Raw genomic sequence first — 17,117 nt, forward strand, 5'->3', positions numbered from 1 at the left:
AGACCCCTGTCATTCAAGGAAAGAGCTCAACAACTGAGGAACGGTTTGGAATATCCCAACTGTGACTAACACTATCAATAGCCGGTGAGAAGTGTAACATCAGTAGTGACAGACCACTTCTGTCTATTGCTGGAAATTGCACCTCTAGCCTGTACAGTAGACCTAGCCTAGAGAACCAGTATGCAGATTGAGGCTATGAACGTTAAACGTTTCGAAAATAGAATCCGTGACTAGATAAAATGGTTTAAAATACTTTTCATTGCATTCCTTTCACTTTTAAAACCAATTCTGCATAATATACAGGAATGCATGTGATTCATTCCAGTTAATAAAACCTTGTTTGGAGAGGAAAACACAAGTCTTAAGTGGAGAGAAAGGAGTTATTGCAATGTTTTCAGTTCACAAAATTACATCCTGTTTCTATGTTGTAGTTAGTTTTATACGTCAGTGAGTTTGACCTGTAAACATGAGCTTATGAGTAGTGAATAATACATTTTTTTCCTTCCTTTTCTTTCACTAATAAATTTTAAGGTGGGAGGCATGCTCATAAACAGTCTTTTTCCAAGCAGAAGATTCTTTTAACAGGAGAAGAGATTATTAGAGACCGAATACACATTTCCTTAATGTCTGTCACTACTTTTTGTATATAGCTAGAAGTAAAACCTACGCTGTACTGAACACCAACCTGTTTGAGTTAAGATGTCTTAAAAGCAAGGAGTTTTATTCTAGGATTACAAGAAACAAAGCCTGACTCGTTACAGGGTAGATATGGGAAGAAATAAGAAAACAGTCTAGTTTAGATGTTGAGTTCCTATTAGAATCACTGCATGAGAACATCTGTGGCAGATAACAACTTTGTTTATACTTAGAGCAATCTCCAAAAATCCCATTTTGGGAAATTTCCATTCCAGCTACAGTGCTGTCAGGGCTCTTAGTTATTCTTAAGGCAAAGTTGATTTTAAAACTTAAGCAAACAAACAACTCATCTAAATGCTGCAGATTAAAGCCCAAAGATTTAATGAAAAATAGAGCTGTGAGGCAGAAACTATGCTTGAGAGAGAAAGAAAAATCTTTCAAAGTTGTTTTGAGGTAAGTTTTTACTATTACCATATTGCCTAGGAGTCCTAGTCGTGGACAAGTCATAGCTCATTGTGCTAGACAATGTACAAACACAGAATAAAAAGAAACTCCCTGCCCCAAGGAGTTTACAATCTGTGTATGAGACAAGAGACAACAGATGGATATAAAGAGACCAACAGGGGACTAGAAGGAAACAATGAGATGGTAGTGGTCAGCAGTGGTCTCAGCACACCAGCTGCCTAACTGTTAAATTCTTTGGAGTCATCACTGCAAAGGAGAGTTTTTTTAAGGAGGGATTGGGTTTGAAGGTGAATGATGATGTAGCTTTGCGAAAGTTTACAGGGCATTCCTCCCAAGCCTGTTGGGCAGCACGGGAGAAAGTACGAAGGTGCTTATTTCCACATTTTAAAAAGTGGACAATCAGAGGCAAGCATCAACCGCTCGATAGTGAATGAAAAAGAATAGGTGGGGTTGGTGATTGATTGTGAAGGACCTTGAAATGGATACAAGCAGCTCATATTGTATACAATAGAGGAGGAACCAGTGGAGGGATGCAAAGAGAGAGATGACCTGGTTAAAGCGATGGGATAGGAAAATGATATTAGCAGCAGCATTCTGAACGGATATGTTTGGGGAAAGATTACATTTTGTCAAGGCCAAAGAAAGGGATGTAATTGAGTAATTGAGACATGAGAAGCTTGAAAAGCTTTTTTGGATAATTTAAAGTGGTTGATATATTTTCCTTTTTGTAATATTGCAGCCTTGGCCAATAAATACAAGTCCTACATATTGTGAAAGACAACTGGCTTCCACTTAATACACTAAAATATACCTTTAACAATTATTCAAGTTATTTGGCCACAAAACTGAGGTTGAAAATGATGACCTATAAGGCTTCTGCCAAAGCCCAATTAAATTAATATGCATCAGGTTTAAAACAAACAAAAGGAAGTACTACTTCACACAACACATGGTAGACCCAAGGAACTCTTTGCCAGGGGATGTTGTGAAGGCCAAAACTAGAACGGGATTTAAAAAATAATTAGATAAGTTCATGGAGGATAGCTCCATCAATGGCTATTAGTCAAGATAGTCAGGGATGCTGCCCCATGCTCTGTGTGTCCCTAGTCTCTAATTGCTAGAGGCTGGGAGTGGACAACGGGATGGATCACTCGATGATTGTTTGTTCAATTCATTCCCTCTGAAGCACCTGACATTGGTCGCTGTCAGAAGACAGGGTACTGGGCTAGATGGACCAATGGGCTGACCCAGTCTGTACTTATGTAAAACTTAAACTCAGTTTTGTTACTAGAGGTTCGTGACCTCAGATCACCCTTCCCACTGCCACTGTTTCAGGAAAAAAAATTGGACATCTGTATTTGATTCTGTACCCCACCTATATGAAGGCTTCCCATAAAAATTACCTTATTATTTCACCCTTTTACTTCAGCTTTAGAACTAGTGATTTAAAAAGCCCTTTGTTAACTTAACTCAATGGGTCTCAACCTTTCCAGACTACTGTATCCCTTTCAGGAGTCTGATTTGTCTTGCATACCCCAAGTTTCACCTCAGTTAAAAACTACTTGCTTACAAAATCAGCCATAAAAATACAAAAGTGTTGCAGAACACTAATACTGAAAAATTGCTTACTTTTTCATTTTGTCTGAAATTTTAGTTTGTACTGACTTTGCTAGTGCTTTTTATGTAGCCTGTTGTAAAATAAGGCAAATATCTAGATGGGTTGATGTACCCTCTGGAAGACCTCTGTGTACCCCAGGGATACATATACCCCAGCCTGAGAATCACTGACTCAACAGGTAAGGATTCCTGCTTGTATTTGTGACTTTAAAAAAAAAAATCTATATAAGTAATTCATTGAATAAAACTTCCAAATGGAATTATGCTAACATAATCCTCAAATATCGGAATTAAGAATTTGTGAGAGAGAACCTTAGGCACAAAAATGTTTGCATTTTTAAAAATCAATCTTTTTAAATTAACCAAACAAAAATGTAGAATACAAACCAAAAGTAAAGGAGGAGAGCTGGGTGCCTTTGCAGAAAGGTAACTCTCCCATTCAGGGTTGTGTCCCTTTATAAAGGCTTAATCATGGCTCAGGCCCTTATTTATTTTTGAATGGACAAATCCAAATTCAGGAATTGCATAAGAGATGGTGTGTGTGTTCATATGCCTAAGGGGAGGCATGTGTTTTGGCATCCTTTGTATTCCTAGGGCTGCGTTGCTGGGCTCAGCTCATGATGATCCATGGATGAACTGGATAGCTTGACTTTTCGTGGGGAGAGAAAGGGGAGATTTTATTGCTTTGCTTTACAATTACGATGTTACAATTACAATGAAGAGAGTGAATTTGCACTCTAATTTCAACACAATGCATTCTGGGTTAGTGTTGAAAACTTCTCCCCTTCTCTGCCCCCAGAATTTTTCTTAATTCTTAATTTAAGAACAAAAACCGAAAGATTAGTTGGAGTCTTTCTCTGAACTGGCTATTTCTAGTGTTTATTCTTGCCCCCATCACCCTCAGCAGCACAAACAAGCTCTGGTACTCTTTTTTTCTATCAGCTTTCAGGAGAGGAAGGCAGGGTGCACAATAGAAACAGTTTCTTAGCAGAAGGATTGGGCCCAGCCATCTCCTGTCTTTTGTGGGATGTGTGAGGGCCAGCCAGATTCTCTTTCCAGCAGATGTCAAGTGCTGGCTCCTCTCCCAGGCAAGAGACTTTGGTGCTGGCTCTGGGCACAAAGACCTGGGAGGAAGGCAGCCACAGGGCCCGAGCCTCTTTGCGTTACATTGTCTGGCACCAGCCTCTTCCTACTATCAATGACTAACGTCAGTAATTACATCCAACATATGGTATTGTCTCATTGTGTGGTGTTGACTATCAGTCATATTATAAGTACTATAAGTAGCTTTCTCTTACAGGATCTCCAGTAATAACTCTTTCTTTGATTCTGATTAACACTAGAAATCTGTTCTGTCTGACTACAGTAAGTGTTCTGGTTTTGCGTGTCTCTGCTGGTTCTCATTTATACTGCAGGCCACACAGTTGAAGGTAGTAGGTAGTGAGAAAAAAAACAAGTTTTCCAACTGAACTGGTCTACAGTGTGTAAATACATGTAAAATAATGCTTATTGGATTTTGCATTTGAACCCAGTTCTAGCCTATCAAATTACTTTTGTGTAAAGTAAACTTATTTCTATCATACTCAAGAATTACCAGGTACAACAAGAAATTCTAGAATTAGGAGGCAGCTGTTCTAGGGAAGTCTAGAACAAGTGGTGTTGGGGAGAGCAAATAGTCTCTCCACATAGTTAAGGTTTGCAACTATGTTTCATTATAAAACCCTATTTTTAGTCCCCCTATAAATGTTAGAAAAGTTGGTTTGACCTGAATATGGCAATGTTTTCTAGGCTTTTTCTTTTTTTATTACAAGGCATTAGTTAATCAAGGCAATTACCTTGAAAGTGGAACCATTCCATAGCAGCTCCATGCTTAAAGTTACAACCAAGTTTCTATTAAAAGGCCTAGATTTGGTTTTAGTCTAACTTTGAAGATAAGAAGTATTTGTGACTACTTCTAGGGAACTTGATTTTTTTTTAAAAGGTTGAGGGGGATTGGTAAAATTACCTGTGATATGGTTGCTTAACAGTGACATTTTTGTGTCCCTCTCACGTAGAAAAGAAATAAAAGTTTTACTGTAAACTTCAAACTTTACACATAATTTAATCCTACTGAAATCTTGGGCAAAGCTTATTAGACTCATCAATTGGTGTAGCCATGTGCATTTCTTCTGTGGTCTCAGTGGCTTGATGGACACTCTGTAAAGTTTTACTAGGACAAAGAAATGAACAAGGAAGAGGAACTCTTCAGATTGTTCCTGGATTCCACCTGGCAATGCAAAGTGGGAGTTTGAGGAATATGTGGGGCTCCAATGCTCTGCAGAGTGAAGGTGAAAGGGGATGACTTGGAACTCAGTATCTATTTTTCTGTCCACTTTTTTGCCTATCTTTTTTTTTTTCTGTCTCCATCTAGTTTCCTTTCTTTCCTTGTTTTTTTACTCTTTTTTCCCTGTTTTTATTCAATTTTGTTGTAGTTTTTTACTGCTCCCCCCTGGCAGCATCCTGTCTATTCCCTCTAGTTGCTCAGAGTTGCGTTGTGAGAGAAATGCCCCAAAGCTTGGGTTGGTGAGCCTGTAGTCCTGTATGTATGAGCTTCTCCTATGATTAGATGTATTGGGGACCACCAGTGAAAGAGCATGAAGTGAAGGTAGGTTTCAAAAACTTGCCATACCAGCATATTCGTAGCAGTGAATTGGAGGGCATCCAAGGGCATGCAGCTTTCCTTACCCTGATTGCAACTCGTCCCTATTCTGTGCCTCTCTGGACTAGTCTGGTACCCTCCCAGAGGATCCATCTGCTATAGTGAGAAACACTCAGTTAGGGGAACATAGAGTTGTACTTGAATATTCATCTAGTCTCTTAAATAAATATACATCATGTAAAATATCACACTAATTCAAAATCAGCCTTGTCATATTATTCTTTCGTATTGCTAAAGGCCTTTAATGGTAATATTTCTTTTTGTGTCTGTGTGTCTGTCTGTGTCAACTTTAATTTTAAACTACCAGTTATTGCCATGCTAATTTTTTTAGTATCAAAGTATGTGTGCCTAATATGCAATGTGTAAAGCTTTTAGTTACCAAAACTAATTGCTAGAGGAAAGCACAATGTTTTTGATTACAACTTTACATTTTTCTCTGCTAGTGGCTTTGGACAACATGAACAAATAGTTTAGTTTATTTTTTCTAATGCCTTTTATATTATGTATATATTAGTAATTGAATTGTAAGATGTTTATTTTATGCAAACTGATTTTTGTAGTGTAATGAGAAGCATGTGATAACATCGAGCAAACTTCTAAAATATATTTGAATTGATTTCATACTAATAATGTACTAAATACCATTGGAAGATTTCAGCAACTAAGCTTGGATAAAGTCATGTTAGATTAAAATGAACAATTATCTCTGGTGTTTTGTATACTAAATTTAGTATCATGTGTTCTACTAATTCTGTTGATTAACAGTTTAAGCTAAGTCTGTAACAAGCTTGGATGGGATAAGCAATAGTGTGTACAGGTGTTTATATGAGTAGAGGTTTGAAGGTCATATAATAATTCAATTATATCTTTGTACTCCTACCTGAACTGTTTGTTTTAAACTTGTAATTTCCTTATGAATGTATTGATGCAAGTAATTTAATTTCACACTCTTAAATTCTTCATAGTTACTTCTGTTTCTTCCCCCTTTTTAGCTATTGTAATAAATCACTTTCCAACATCTTTTTGAGGAGTTACAGATAAGTGTAACTCTCCTTATCCAGAGGGATGGGGTCTGGGGGTGGAGGAGATAATGCTGAGCAACCAATATTTTTTCTTGTTGGAAACTGAGTTTATCGCATGCATTGAACCTGTTCCTTTTCATTTTTAATCATTCTCCATTTATCTTTGGGTGGTGAAGAAGCAGGGAATAGGATGTTACTTGATATAATCAATCATCTACATTTTTTTTTAAAACAATTTTCTCTGTGCTATTCTCTATCTAGAATTGAAACACTGAATTACTTCACTTTACTTTGTGGCTTTAATACACCTTTAGGTTTGAATATAACCGCAATGTTTTTACAAAGATTTTCTAGGAAATAAAATAAGCAACATATTTTCCATAGAAGAACACCCTCCGCATATGTAATTGACCTTTCTTTGCTAAGGAGAAATCATTCCATTCATTCATCAAACCGTCTTTCTAAAGACATTGAGTAGCTGGTTGCAGCAACCAGCCTCATCATCATTATGGCATGAAGGAGCTGTTTTGGCCATACAACTCAGTCCTGTAAAACCACCATAGCTGCATCCCCTTGGATTTTGTGTTTGGCTACCACTATACTGCTTTTTGGTTTCTTCACTTTGTGTCTGTCCCAAAAGAGCTGGGAAGAATTGTTATCAGTGGAACATAGCGACTGCTTGCTCTGTGTGTATGCATCTTCCCAAAAGGTATGGGTGAAGGTGGCCATAGCCCAGCCCCACTTCTGCACCAGCCTACGGAACAGACAGTACATACTGTTAGTAGCTTGCACACATAGCCTGTGTCTATATTTGGGGGTAGGGGTGTGATTTCCAGCTTGCATAAACATACTCTCGTTAGCTTTCATTGAGCTACCACTCTAAAAATAGTAGTGCAGTTGTAGTAGCACAGACAGCAGCAAGCAGTGGGATAGGTTAGTGGTCCAAACTACAAACCTGTCTGGCCCCTGTAACTAATTACTCAAAGTGGCTAACGTGTGCTGCCAATTCCCATTCTACAGTGGCTACACTACTATGTTTAGCATACTAGGTCAATGAAAACTGGAGTGAATATGTCCATGTGAGCTGGGAATTGCACTCTTAGCTCCAAGTGTAGATGTAGCCTAAGGTACTAGAGCCTGAGCATTTCTGCCAGCACTGGAGAGCCCATAGGTAGTCCAGCACTGCCCTCTTCTGAAGGCAATGCCTGAATGACATAGTCTAACCTGTAACTAGGGGTGTTTGAAAATTTTCCGTAGAAACTTTTTTTGACGGAAGATTAGTTTTTTTCATCTAAATGAAAATTATAGCAGAAAGTGTCTGCTCTCCTCAAATATTTTTGTTTAAAAAAATCCCAAAAATACTTTTTCATCCAAAAGTTTAAATTTCTCTAAAGCTCACTTTCCATCCAGCTCTGCCTATACGTTTTATGGCAACACATTACTCTATCATTAAAGTTATCATGATACTACAAATATTGGATTTGACAGTACTGAAAAAATGTTTGTTTGGGTGGGAAAAAATCTTTAGAAAAATGGCACCAGATGATAGTTAAATTTTTTGTCACTTTTTGTGGCTGGCAGTAATTGGGAGCCACATGTTTAAAAGTCTTTTACTACGTCTGTCAATATTTTTTTAAACCTTTTTAAAAACTCTTTCAAGGAAGTGCAGGTGCACACAAACCTTTCAATGGTAAGAGAAGGTATTTTAAATTAATATAATCATAATTATCAAGACAAATGATTTTATCTGTATATATAAAAAGCCACTAGCGGAGGAAACAAATTTGCTTTCATGCGGATGCATTAATGCAACTTGATATAACATTGTTCCTACATAATGTCATTGCCAACAGTCCTTTTTGCACTATTCCTGCCTCAGGAGCGTTGTGGCCAGGATTCCGGTGTGATGCATCCCAACTGGCAAAATGAGGGCAAATGATGTTTTACCTGACTTCTCTGTCCCACCATTGGCTTATTGCATAATAATCTCAGCTGTGTGTCAAGCATTCCATACCAATGCTGAGAATCAAGTTTGAATTTTCTGACATGGAAGGCTGATGTAGTGTTCTGTAACTGGATTTTCTGTATTCTGGCAAGAAAGAACAGAGACTGCTATAGGTGACCCACTCTGGGGAAGATCCTAAGTCACCAGTTGTCTGACCCCAGCAACAGACAGAAAGAAACTAAAGAGTGGTGTTACTGTTGTAAAAATTCTATGTACTTGTAGGTTTCTTGGCTTTTTGATATAGTATTGTAAAACTGGGTAGGGTAGTTCTTCATAAACTTTTATTGTTTTCTCTCATACTTTATGCATAGGTCACAGAGCTGTGTACATTGGTGTACATGTCCCATTTGGAAAGCAGGGCCGTCGACGTCATAGGCATCGAGGACATAGGCATCACAGAAGAAGAAAAGAGAAAGAAGATAGAGAAGATGGACGAGAATCTCCATCATATGGTAAGAAAATTTTGCCTTCTGTGACTTTTTCATATCACTTGAAGAAGAATCTACATTTGCAACTGTTTGGGAGTTTTTTATTCAAGTGCTTGCTCATGTCCATTCCATAGTAGTATGTGCGTGCCCCGTGCACCGGCGCTGGAGATTTTTTCCCTAATGGTATCCATAGGGCTGGCTTTAGTGCCCTCTGGGGTTGTGCGCTCATGCTAGGCTATATAGGGTGCTGCCGGTTCCCCTCCCTCTCAGTTCCTTCTTACCGCCTGTCATGGTGCTGAAACATTCTCTTTCTGCAGCAACCTCCTCTTCCTAATGGTTTTCTCATAAATGCATAGTATACGTAGATTAAGTAAGTTAGTTTGATAAGTGTTAGTTTCTTTGAGATAGTAGCTAGACGAACGTAACCGAGGGCCTGGGCATGCTCCGGTCTCCGGACTTCAAGCAGTGTGCTTTGTGCAAGAAGTCTATGCCGATCAACGACCCTCACCAGAGCTGCTTTTAAGTGCTTGGGGGAGGCTCACATGCATAAGTGCAGAATCTGCAGCGGGGTTGGGCTTCACACGAAGAAAGATTGGGATATTAGGCTGAGAGCACTCCTAATGGAGATGGCACTTACAGTGGCTTCAGAGCCAAACTGGTTGGAATTGGCACCGAGTACGTTGGCTTCGGTGCGGTGTGCCCCCTGGCATCGATCACTGTCTCTGGTGCCAAAGAATGGCTCTATTTAGTTGTAAATCAGCAGGTTTTAATGGTTATATCAATCAATGAGAATGCATTTTTCTTTAGAAAATAATTGAAGTACGACTGGCAAAGTTGATAAATAATTTATTTTAATCAAGGCTTTCCACTTAGATTTAAAACATTATTTAAATTGCCTCGATTTAAATCAATCCACCCTGCACCAAACACTGCCAATACTGGTGCCTATGGTTAGGTTCAGCTCTCTGCCTCTGCTGCCAGGACTGATGAGTCAGTTGTCTACTGGGTGCCTTGTCCTTGAGATGTACTTCAAGGGAGGGAGACTGGAATGTGAAGGTGGTGGAATCGTGAACGGAGATGGAGTTTGAGGAATGTCTTAACCTTTGTCTAGGGGAGGAGCTACAAGCATTGGTTTTGAGGGTCGAGGAGGGACTGGCAACCACATCAATACCAGCAGCTGAATCTTCATGTTACCCTCATGTGCTACTGCACCCTATCTTAGTACAGTGGAAAAATCCCTTTCTGTGCCCATCAGCAGACGGGATTCTGGCTCTTCCAGGATTCAAAGATTCTCAAAGGAGAAGAAGCTGGACACTACCAATGAATCTGGGTACTGTTCCTCGCATTGGAGCAAGCACATTGAGAGGTTGCAGAGATGCTACCAATGGACAATCGTGTGCTCTTTCATGTGGCCGGAGGATGGTGGTTCCAAGGATGATGGTTCCAACTTCCAAGTATAGAAGTTTCCTATTCTGGTACTGATGCTGTGCAAGGTTGCTCGCAGAGAAGTTTCCCAGTATGTGGTGTGCTGGCATTATTTTTTTTGAGACACTGGGATCTCTGTACCAGAGGAGGTAGAAGCCTCAGTGGTACCCATACCAGGATGCAAGATCTTCTCATTTCCTTGCTTTAAGGATTATTTTCCTCTTCTGATGGGAATGAGGTCACTTTTTCCTAGAGGGTTTTGAAGACTCTGAAGGCCCCCAAGGTCTTTGCTTACTGGAGCCGAGGCTGACACAGTCACCAGGGCATTCTGAATTGATAAGGCCAATGGTACAGGGGGAGATTCAAACCCCACAGGTCTCAGGGAAAACTTCATAGGTAACAGCTTCAGTCTAACTTCCCTCAGCTTCCTGGATCAAAGCCTGAGCAGACCTTACACATGGAGAGGACAAGTAGAGCTGAAAGTGTTCTTCCCAGTTATGATAACTCTATCACACACATTGCCTGACGTGAACAGAACAGTTCTGCTATCCATGAAAAGGAGCTGTGCTTTGAGAATTCAGTGAATCTCTGTATTCCAGTTTGTGAATGCCATGCTCTCTTTCTGGTACCCAATTCTGGTACCGAACTGAATTGGGAAGACCCTAGAAAAACATATCTGATTCTCTGAATTCTCCAGTTGTGGGAGAAGAGAGACTATACATTTGGATCTAGATCTCTGCTAACAGATGAGATGGGAGAGAGAAATGCCTGGAACTACTGCACAGGTATCACATGAACTCTGGAACTCAAATGGGCAAAAATAAAGAGATGCCTGTTAGCAGAAGAGGTTCACAGGACTCATTTGACTCAGATTCCCAATCCCCACCTCCCCTAAGAAGTAAAATTTAAAAAAAGAGGGAAAGGTTCAAGAAATATCTCTGAAACTTGGGAGAAATCTGGACTTTTCTTCTGGTGATAGCAGTTCCGCTGATGCATCACTAGAGGGTGCCAGAACTAAAGGCTCTGCACATTAGGTTTTCATATATGGAAAATAAAAACATAATAAAAGGAATAGAATTGTTTATATATATCTGATTGTTCATCATTTAATTTATTTTCATCCTATCTTCATGGGTCTCACCAAAGATGATAAAAGCTAGAAAATCTGTTCAATCGAAGTCCTACAGGGGAAAAAGAAGTCAACAAGGAGGAATGTGAACTCTCAATCTCAGAGTCTGAATTGCAGCAAGTGGATCTTTTTGCAGCTGGATTATCTGAGAAGATATTCAGAAGGTGATTAGATGCACGAGTGTTCTGTTGGATGAGCCTATTAGAAAAAAATCTGGAGGAAAAAAGAGGATTGGTACAGAAATTTTTTTGGGGGTATTTTCCAACTAGTTTGAAGTCTGAACACATTCCCCTTCAAGTGTTTTTTGAAAAAAAATAATTAAGACTGAATGGAAAACAGCGGTAAAGTCTATTAGATTGTCCAGGTGTGCCAAAAAAATTCTGCAGTGTGCACTGTAGCAAAGCAGATTCTTTTCCCAAAATGAATGAGGCAATTTCACTACTAGTCTAAGACACTGATATCCCAACAGAAGGGGACTTTCCCACAAAATAACCCAATGAACACAGAATGGAAATATCACTACATCGTACGTTTGAGACTTCATCTTCCTTTCTTGGGGCAACTGCTGTGGCAACATGTTTTGTAAGAGCAGCACTGACAGTTTGGACTGACAGTTTGGCAGACAGACTGTCAAAAAAGATCAAGAAGCTAAGAAATCATTGTGGTTAGGTTTGGACGTAAATAAAATCACAGCGACGTCAGCATTTGTAGCTGATGTAACCAGGGATGGTTTGATTTTTTTTTTGCAGCACATGCCATGCCCTCCAGTGTGGTGACCAGACAGCACCTCTGGTTACGAGCCTGGAAGGGTGATATACAGGCCAAAATCTGTCACTTTGACAAGAAAGGTGTCAGAGTTGGGAGCTTTGTCAGTTGATCCATCCTGCTGCATCTTTCACAAAGATAACATGACTTTGAGAATGGATTCCACCATTATTCTACTTGATTTTTCTCTGAGCACAAGCGCTCTCATTGCCTTCTTTTTGTTCACATCCTTCTCACCCAGAGGAGAAGCTGTGGCATTTGCCGGATGTAAGGGAAAGAATTGAGAACTTAAGTAAAACAGACATAGTGGTCTTTTTTCACCCAAGAAAAAGAGGTGCTAAGTCATCTAAATCATCCCTCTCATGGTGGATACGCTGGTGCATTGCTGAGGCATACGAAGCAAATGGACTCAATAAATGGGCACCAGAGCTCACTCTTAGTACTAGTAGTTGCAGCATCATATGCTGAAAAAAAGGGCCCCTTAAAATGAAATCTGCAACTTGGACATCCCTGCGTACATTTATCAAGTTTTACAAGATAGATACTCAGTCTTCTGCTGACTCAGCCTTTGGCAGGATATACTGCACACAGTGATAATTCATGAGAGTGAAGGGAATCCTTTCTCTCAGGCCTGGTCAACACTGCTGCCATTGGTCAACGGGAGATATTCAAGCTATGCAATGTCCTGTCAAAGTACTTACATTGATGTACTGCTTCAATGGGAGATGCCTTCCCATCGACACAGCCTTACTCCTTTTGGGGAGGTGGATTACTGGCATCAACTGACCTCACTTAATCGATTGCCATGGAGCCTTAAGTGTAGACATACTCTCAGTGACATTTTATTCCCTCCCTAGGAATTTTGTCACTGCTGAGAAAATCCCACACTGAAGATCTGTGGACCTAACCCTGAGAATGGATGGGAAATTTTGTAGTTACTGACCTGAACATTTTCTTTTCTTCTTCAAAGAGAGAGATGCTGATACAGGATAAGAGAGTTTTTTTTTTTTTTTAATGATCCAGAGGGGCTAGCTTTAGAAGCACCTTGAAACTAAGGGCATCCCCAGAAGGTAGGGACTAGTCCCCAGCCCTCCAGTCAGCTTTGATTCTGCCCCCCACAGCTGCAGACTGGTGATGTCCTACACTGAGGCTCTAAGGACCTATCCCTTCAAAGAAGGGAAAATTTTCAGGTAAGCAACCTGAAGTTCTCCCACATGCATCCTTACCTGTCTTTGTTGAAATGGACAACCAATATGTAGTTGAATGATTTATTGTCTGGAACGTATTTTCCTTTTTAATGTCAATAGTCTAATTGTCTTTCTCTTTGAAGAAAAGAAGTCGATATGATCTATTTTGTCTCCAAGCATGAGACTAAGATGTCTTGCCCTTTGAGTTTGTTTTTGACTTTTTTCATTTTACCAGCTTTGTTATTGTTGATGTTTGTTTTTGAGGTGTGAAATTATGGCAAGATCTTAAAATATTTAAACCAATATGTTAACTAGAGTATAGAAGTAGCTTATTTTCCCCCTCTCCCTTTTGTTTTCAGAAAGACATTACAATTTTAGAAAGGACCGTGGAGCTACTGTTACAGGAAACCTGTATTTGGCTTTTAAATTGTTCCCATCTTCTTTTAATGAGAGATTTTCAACACTGTTTCCAGCTGTTAGAGGGAGGATAAAGTTTTAGGTGTTGCAAAATGTTAACAGTTTAATAGAAGTATTACCTTCTAAACTACTGTTTTTTCCATTAAGACACCCCATCCCAACGAGTGCAGTTTATCCTGGGTACTGAGGATGATGATGAAGAACACATTCCCCATGATCTCTTCACTGAAATGGATGAGCTGTACTTCAGAGATGGGGAAGAATATGAATGGAAAGAAACTGCCAGGTAAACCAAGCATAGATAATTCTGTTTCATGTATCCTTTTCCAATGATCTCGTTTGCTTTGTCCTTAGAAATCTATCCTAGGTTAGAATTTTCAAGGCAGGGAATTTGCCTCCCAATTAACATTCACACCAATGGAAATTGATAGTCTGATTCTCTGAGCCACTCTGAAAATTTACCCCAGACTTCTGGAGGAAATCTCTTTATTGTTGCTGTGCTGACTTTATTTTCCAAATTTGATTAAATGTAGCATTGCAAACACTACAGGTGTATTTGACTGTGAGTACAGATGTTCTAATTATATAGTATTGTTTTTGCTGTGACAGAATGTTAACAAAAATGGAAGGAGGGGATGTCATTGATGCTAATTTATTGTATTTTTCCTTCAAGAAACCCCCCACCAAATTAGGTAAGAGACACAAAACTACATTAAAAGAATGATATTTAGGTTGCAAAGTGAAGTACTTGAAAGTTAATAAATTTCAGATTTATGGTGGCCCTGTGCAACCTTAATTCTCTCTCCTTGTGCAGATGCATTATGAAAGTCTTTTGTATCGGATATCTCTAATTACATGAGTACATATTAACTTTTCCACAATACACGGTTTTGACACCCAAGAGGGCAGAATCAAGATTGCATGGGCATCTGTAAATCTGGCATTTCCTAACTTTTGAGTGCTTGACTTTGAATTTTAAGTAACTTTATCTGTTTATGTATCATTTGTACCATAGATATGCATAGTGATTTATAAACCATATATTGAAAACATGTTTCTGACTCCAAAAGCCTACAATCTACATTTGATGAATACAAATCAAATAGTTAAAAGATTAACTGAGTGTGGGTGCACTCAGTCTTGGTTGATCATACTTGGTGCCTTGGCAGAGGGTTGTTTGAGCCAGATTCACAAAGATACTTAGGCCACCTGGATTTAGGTGCTGCTGCAATCCACAAAACCTCTTCTCAGCTGCTGCTTGAACCTGTAGGTATCTAAACTCACTTGCCACCTAAATTTTCAGGATGAAATTTCCTTAGACACCTACGTTTCCACTTCTGGGCGTGCATACTCATTTTAGGCACCCAAATGACTATCTCACACCTAAACCCCAGTGTGATCCACACAGCAGAATATATAGGCATTCATTCTCCCCGTCCATCTTTACTGTGGAACCTGATCCAGTGGGCATGCTCTGAGTATGCCTACCGCATTGGGCCCTGTTCAGAATTCAGCTGGTGGTGGTGCCTCCCTTATAACTGTTAGTCCAGTGGTTAGAGCACTCACCTGGATGTGGGCGACCCTAACCACTGGGCTATGGGGTATTCTGATGTGGGTCTGCCTCAGTCTCTGCTATTGAAGCTGGTTCACTTTGTATGCATATTTAGTCTTTGGGCCACAAAGAGAGATAAGAATGAGTGACTCTATATCATGATGATCAGGGCACCCACCTGGTAGCTGGAAGACCCAGGGTCCAGCCCCCTTCTCCATGACTACTTATCCAAAATGGAACAGCTTCAACAGGTGAGATTGAGGGAGCCCACATGAGAATACCCCATAGTGTGCAGTTAACACACTGTTCTGAGAGAGAGGATTTGAACAGGCGTCTCCCTTCTCCCCCTCAGGCTGAGGGGGAATTGAATTCAGGTATCCCATGTTCCAGGTGAGTGGTCTAACCACTTCCCATTTCCTAGCTTAGGCATCTCTCTGCCTAGCAGGCTAGCTTTTGTGGATCCCAGTCTTGGGCACCTCTCTCCCCCCAAGCATTGTGTGGGAGAGCCTAGGCACCTAACTCAGGCTTTGTGGATCCTCTTGTTGTTCCAGTGATTTTCTAGGTGCTTAGAAGTCAGGCATTAGGGCATTCATGGTTGTGATACCTAGTTCCCTTTGTGAATCTGGGCTGTTGTTCCAAACATAAGGAGTAGCATGAAAAAAGCAGTGTCAAGTATGGGAACAGGTGATAGAGGATGCATTAAAATAGAGGGATTGAGCACGGAACATAGGGACTCAGAGGGAGTGTAGGCAGAAATAAAGGACAATATACGCAGGGGGATATAGCTTCTGTTTTGCAGCCTATAGAAAGAACAGAGAAAAAAGGGGATTATGTTCATAAAAAATCTCTCCAAAAGTAATGCGTACATATGTCATAATATATATTTATTTTTCAGGTGGCTAAAATTTGAAGAGGATGTTGAAGATGGTGGTGATCGATGGAGCAAACCTTATGTTGCAACTCTGTCTTTGCACAGTCTCTTTGAATTGAGAAGCTGTATTCTGAATGGGACAGTTATGTTGGACATGAGAGCAAACACACTAGATGAAATAGCAGGTTATAACAAGTTTTTTTGAAAGATTTTATCTTTGCTAGTTTACACTAGTTTGTGATTTAAAAACATAAAAGTTTATATTTAATCTTTATATTATACTGTAATTTTCTTTATCTTTAAGAGTTGATTATGCAAACTTCACTCACACTAGGAGTCCCATTGGGACTGCTCTTGGTTAGTAGGATTAGGCCCATAAGGATATGTCTACACAGCAACTAGACACCAGTGGCTGGCCCATGCCGGCTGACTTGTGCTTGTGGGGCTTGGACTGCAGGACTGTTTCATTGCTGTGTAGACTTCTGGGCTCAGGCTGGAGCCTGAGCTATGGGACCTTCTCACCTCACAGGATCCTAGAATCTGGGCTCCAGCCTGAGTCCGGAAGTCTACACAGGAGTGAAACAGTCTTGCAGCCGAAGCCCAAATCAGCTGGTGTGGGCAAGTCAGACACTAAATTGTCTTTTATTCTAATCTTTAGTTGGACAACAAATACATACTTACATTTCACCTGGAGAGACAAGATGATGCATCAAGATACTTGAGGGATAATTTGTACAGTGTACTATTCAGTTGATACTAGCTCTTGCTGTTAGTGCAGTTAATTGTTGCACAGTTTGATTTAAACTTTCATTTTATAAATGGTAAGAAGTGAGCTGAAATAAAACTTGTATTATTTAATTTAGCATGTTGAGTGTTCTCAATGGTCTCTAGTTAATTTTG

General features: G+C 39.8%; 1 protein-coding gene across 5 annotated transcripts in view; it reads left to right on the forward strand.

The window, feature by feature from the left end:
• The window catches only part of SLC4A7 (solute carrier family 4 member 7), a 133,613-nt gene that overhangs the window by 63,676 nt on the left and 52,820 nt on the right, over positions 1–17,117 (forward strand). For all 5 annotated transcript variants that reach the window (XM_067561883.1, XM_067561885.1, XM_067561886.1 and 2 more), the window contains exons 3-5: positions 8,755–8,895; positions 13,942–14,080; positions 16,242–16,402. In XM_067561883.1, the coding sequence (XP_067417984.1) occupies positions 8,755–8,895; positions 13,942–14,080; positions 16,242–16,402 (441 nt within the window). The remainder of the gene's footprint in view (positions 1–8,754; positions 8,896–13,941; positions 14,081–16,241; positions 16,403–17,117) is intronic.

The sequence above is a fragment of the Emydura macquarii genome, unplaced genomic scaffold (genome assembly GCF_026122565.2).
Source record: "Emydura macquarii macquarii isolate MOO-44397 ecotype Brisbane River unplaced genomic scaffold, CSIRO-AGI_Emac_v2 contig_2422, whole genome shotgun sequence".
Classification (NCBI taxonomy): Eukaryota; Metazoa; Chordata; order Testudines; family Chelidae; genus Emydura; species Emydura macquarii.